Below are 4,917 nucleotides of genomic sequence, written 5' to 3'. Positions count from 1 at the left end.
GCGAGTCGGGCCGCCCTCGGGGCCGCTCTGCGCGGAGCAGCGCGGAGCGGAGCGGAGCCGGGCGGGAGGCGGGTCTGTGCGCGCCGGGGCGAGCGCACGGAGGCAGGGAAATGATCTTTGTCCCTTTCGGGAGCTCTCCGCCTCCTCATAGCCTCGTCACCAAGTCAACCAGCACCGACTTGGAGAACATTATCTCCGAGGGTCAACACATTGCAGCCCAAGCCGCAGAGAAGGCTCCCAAATTTACCCCTTCGGCAAACAATCTTGCGCGTATCGCCCGCCCCGTCGATAGAGCCCTGGTCCCCGCAGCCGCATCTCCGCGGGCAGGGGCAGCGTGGCCGCGCCGCCTTCCGCGGCTCCGTCCCCGAGGGGGCCCTCGGCGCAGCTCTGCGGGTGCCACCCCCGGGGGGCCGGGTCCTCCGCGCCTCGGGCTTTGCCTGCGGAGCGCGGGGACGAGCAGCCCTTGGGCAGGAGGAAAACTCGGCCTGGGCGGGTTGCGTCCTCCCCGAGCCCCCTCGGAGGGCGGCAGCCCGGCCCTCCCCGACTCGACACCGGGGTCGTTGTGCGCCCTCCCGGTGGCGGGGCCCCGGCCCTGCCCGCGGGGCCAACGGGGTTTTGGGGCCGGGGGCCACCCCAGGCGGCTTCTTATGGGGCCCGCCCCGCCCCGAGGGCCGCGGGAGGCCTCACGTGGGGGCAGCGGCGCCTATGGGGAGGCGGCGGGCCGGGCGGCGGGGCCCGGCGGGCGGCGAGCTGTCAAAGAGGCATCGGGAGCGGAGCTGCCCGATGTGTCCCTAGCGCCGGACCCCCCCGCGCCGTCGCTAGCCATGAACGCCGAGGAGCAGTATTACGGCTCGGCGCAGCTCTACAAGGAGCCGTGCGCGTTTCAGCGGGCCCAGGCGCAGGATTTCAGCCCCAGCCCCCCCGCCTGCCTCTACATGGGCCGGCAGCAGCAGCCTCCGTACCCCGGCGCCTTAGGAGCGCTCGAGCAAGGCAGCCCGCCGGATATTTCTCCCTACGAGGTGCCCCCCATCACAGAGGATGTCGGGGTCTCGCACCTGCATCACCACCACCACCACCACCATCACCACCACCCTCATCTTCCTCCTCCCCACCAGGACGCTCTGCCCTTCGCTGACGGGGCGGACGCGGGAGCCATGGAGGAGCCCCGCGTGCAGGTGCCTTTCGCCTGGATGAAATCCACCAAATCTCACGCCTGGAAGGGACAGTGGACCGGTAAGACCGACTCCCTCCAACCTTCCCCTCCCGCCCGTTCCCTGGCGCCCGCGGAGCCCTCCGAGGCAGCGGCCGTTGAGGAGCCGGGGCTGCGGGCACCCGACGGGGCAGCTCCCGGCCCCGGGGATAAAGTTCCACGAGGATGAGCAGCAGGTGCCCGGGCGGAAAGCGCCCCTCAGGCCGGTTCGTCCTCGGGGAGAACCCGGCGCTTCTCAAGGCCCGAGCAAAGATTAACAAAGCGGCTTCATTAATTAACTCATCGCCGCCAAGATGGGGCCGTGGGGCCCCGGTGCGCGGGGAAGAGCCTGGCAGAGCAGAACCGGCCCCTCCTGCCCTCCCCGTTTCCCTCTTTGCTACCCCTCCCGCTCTCCACTTCGTTTTACCCGAATTGTGCCTTTTCCAACCTAAACCCCGGGGCAGGGCAAACAATGCACAAACGAAATGGGGCTGCCAGCGAGGGGAAGAAACTCTATCTAGGCAGAAAGTTCCGCTGCGGAACAATATTTCTGTCTCTCCTTGCACAATGTTATCGTGTCCTGCTCCTTTGTCACGCCTCTACGGCAAATATTATATTAATGGCTTTGTTCAAATAGACAGTTTAAAAAAAGGGACCGGAGAATTGAAATCGCCGTGGAATAGTCCGGGAATTGCATGGCGCAGAGCCGGGGGGGGAAGGACGCTGCAGTCACCCGTCCCCATGGTGGCATCTCTGCCGGGCGGAGAGACCAGAGCGCTACCGCCCTCGCCGTGGGCCCCGGGACAGAAATTGTGTGGGGAGGATGAGGTCGGATTGAGTTTTCAATAGGTTGAACTAAATTAGGGGAAAAAAGAAATCCAACTCCGAAGCTGCCCCCTTTTTTCCCCTCTCTCTCCTGTAACCGAGGATGACAGAAACAGCAGCAAAACGAAACGTCTTCCTAGAAAAGTTAAGACCTCTCCTCCTCTGTTCCCAGCTCATCCCAAAGGTGCAGGCAAAGGCTGGGCTGCACCATTAAATCGTGCATACGTGTGCGGCGGGGGCGCAAACACACGGCGCGAACCCCTATGGCGCAGGTGACACTGCTCTGCGCCACGCGCGTATATTGCGCCGGGAGCCAAACGCCAATATTTACAACTGCAAAATATATATGCCAAGGATATGGGGCTTCTTTTTATGGAGAGAAAGACATGTGGCATTCAGGCGCTCGAGAAGCCGGCGAGGTCTTGCGCTGGACCCAGACGGGCAGAGTTCTTGCAAGATCAAGGCGCCCAGCGAGGCGGCAGCGCCCGGGACTGCCTGCCGGGCCCGGGCCAGGCTCTCTGCCCGGAGTTAGCATTTACCTTTACCCCAGCAGTTATATATATATATATACACACACGTATAAAATATAACAAGATTTTATATACATAAATATGTATGTGTTTGCACACACACATATATAATATATTATTTGCATATATTTATAAACACGGCGCACACACGTTGCGCGCGGGTGGCCATGGAATTTCGCCATGCGCTGCGGATTATATGGCGGCCCAAACTGTACCAAGCTGGAGCCCTGGTGTTAGCAGGAAGGACAATCCGTTCCAGTGCTAACCCCCAGCTCCTGTCGCGACCGCGATCCCTGCAGTCATGATTATCGCCCAGTCGCGCGCCCTGGCATGCAGGCGCAGCGGCAGCGGCGGTCTTGGCAATGGCGATCTCGTTGCTGTCGCTGTTTCCGGGATCACGAAACCAAAGGTCTTGGCCAAGTTGGCGACTCCACGGGGCGTCTCATCCGTGTCCCTGTCCGGCGCTCTCCGGCGGTGCCTCCGCGGAGAGACCCCGGCAGCTGCGGCGGCTCCGCGGACCCTTCCCGGCCCTTTGGGCTGCTTGGGCGGGCGCTCTCGGCCCGGGCCCGAGCGCAGAGGCGCTCGCCCTTCCGCAGCTCTGCGCGCCCTTCCGCAGCTCTGCGCGCCCGGCGCTGCCATCGCTGCTCCGCGCCCTGGCTCTGGGAGTCACACGGATTAGTGACCCGCGGGGATGGCCGGGCCTAGCGCTGTTGAGGGACTTATTCCTGCCTTTAATTTCGCTAGGAGATCATGCACCAAACCTTCCCCCGCCCCAGCCACCCCCTTCTTTTTCTTTTTCTCGTTTTTGTTTTTCTTTTTTTTTCATTGTTGATGGAATTTATCCTTTTTTTTTTCTTTTTTAAAATGTATTTATTTATTTATTATATTTATATTTATCGTTTTCATCCCAACTGAACAACTGGCCAAGCCCCGCATCTACTCCTCTCCCCCAGGCTTAGACTGAGCTTTCAGCGATCAAAATCCCGAATAAAATAGCAGTGGGGACAGCCCCACTGCCAGGTTCTGCGGATTAGGTACTGCGAAGGGCCCGGGAGGGGACAGCGGGGCCTGAGGGGACCCAGAACCGCCCGGGCTCAGCTCCTCGAGCCGCAGACGCCATCGGGGCCCCGCAGCTCTCGCCCTCCGTTAGTCCCCATACGGGTGCGGGGACAGCGCGGCTGCCGCCTGACTCTCCCTCTCTGCAGGTGGCTCTTACGCGGTGGAGCAGGAGGAGAACAAGCGGACGCGGACGGCGTACACGCGGGCACAACTGCTGGAGCTGGAGAAGGAATTTCTCTTCAACAAGTACATCTCCCGGCCGCGACGGGTGGAGCTAGCTGTCATGTTGAACTTGACCGAGAGACACATAAAGATCTGGTTCCAGAACCGGCGGATGAAGTGGAAGAAGGAAGAGGACAAAAAGCGAGGGGCCGCCAACAGCACTGACCCCGAACAGGACTGCGTTGTGTCTTCTGCGGAGCTGCCGCCCAAAGATGATCTGCAACCGTGTCCCGCTGGGAACCTGCCCGCCGGGGCCTCCCGGGAGCTGCTCCCTTCCAGCATCGCCCCTCGACGGCAGCAGGACTCGCGCTGAGTCGCGGGGCCCCCCATGTCCCGCAGAGCCCGGGGCCCCGGGGGGACTGAAGCGGCAGGGGACAGAGCCCGAGGTTTGCGGCGGCTCCTGCTCCCCCGGCCGCGGCTGCTCCTCGCCCGTCTCCCCCCGGGCAAACTCCGCTCTTCGCCCCACGAAATCCGCTGCTGCGGAAATAGAAGGTGTCTGGTGCCGCGGAGAGAGACTCGCTCCGCTCTTGGGAGCGGCGGGGAGCTGAGCCCCCTCTCCCTGGGGCAGCTTCCCGCAGGGAAGGCGGGTCTGGGGCGGCCCCCAGCCCGGGCAGCCCCGCAGCCGCCACCAACTGCAGCGCCGGGAGAACTTAGGTCTGGAAACGGGTGGAAATCCACGGAGCAGAGTCGGGGAGCCGGCGGGGAGCGAGGCTCGTGGGCAGGGCGCTGCGCACACGCGGAGCGCTGGGGAGAGCGACACGGAGCGAACCGAGAGACCCAGTTCTGCCCAGATCGGGCCGGCCGCCCCGCTCGCTGGGAGCTCTCCGAGACATTGGCCCGGCTGAGGACTCCTGGCGGGGATCGTTTCTACTCACCACTCTGGAAAACAGAACCTCTTTCTTGTATTTTATTTTCTTTTTTATTTTTTATTTTTTTTCTTTCTATTTCGTTTTATTTTGCCTTCGGGGTTGGGAGAGAGAAAAAAGTCCAGGCTTTTGGAGGGCAGCGTATATGATGTTCAGCGTCTCCAGTCATCCAGACCCTTCTTAGGGGTTCCTCCCCCGAGAGACGGTTCCGGGACTGCCCGCGCTC

The 4,917-nt window shown here is 62.5% G+C and overlaps 1 protein-coding gene across 1 annotated transcript; it reads left to right on the top strand.

Annotated features, from left to right (window-relative positions):
- Positions 1 to 819: 819 nt before the first annotated feature.
- PDX1 (pancreatic and duodenal homeobox 1) lies at positions 820 to 4,138 on the top strand. Its single transcript, XM_010225425.2, has 2 exons — positions 820 to 1,233; positions 3,750 to 4,138. Exons 1-2 carry the CDS (start codon positions 825 to 827, stop codon positions 4,136 to 4,138), a joined length of 798 nt encoding a protein of 265 aa, XP_010223727.2. The 5' UTR covers positions 820 to 824.
- The last annotated feature ends 779 nt before the right edge of the window (positions 4,139 to 4,917 follow it).

Source organism: Tinamus guttatus, unplaced genomic scaffold (assembly GCF_059628265.1).
Source record: "Tinamus guttatus ecotype Peru unplaced genomic scaffold, ASM5962826v1 Tinamus_guttatus_pri_ptg000150l, whole genome shotgun sequence".
Taxonomy (NCBI): Eukaryota; Metazoa; Chordata; class Aves; order Tinamiformes; family Tinamidae; genus Tinamus; species Tinamus guttatus.
Note: the sequence above shows the minus strand (reverse complement) of the source record. Positions and strands in the feature narration are given on the sequence as shown.

Coding starts and splice junctions, on each gene's coding strand:
- PDX1 (XM_010225425.2), top strand. CDS start 825: ATGAACGCCGAGGAGCAGTATTACGGCTCGGCGCAGCTCTACAAGGAG. Junction 1,234..3,749: donor CTGGAAGGGACAGTGGACCG/GTAAGACCGACT, acceptor CCCTCTCTGCAG/GTGGCTCTTACGCGGTGGAG.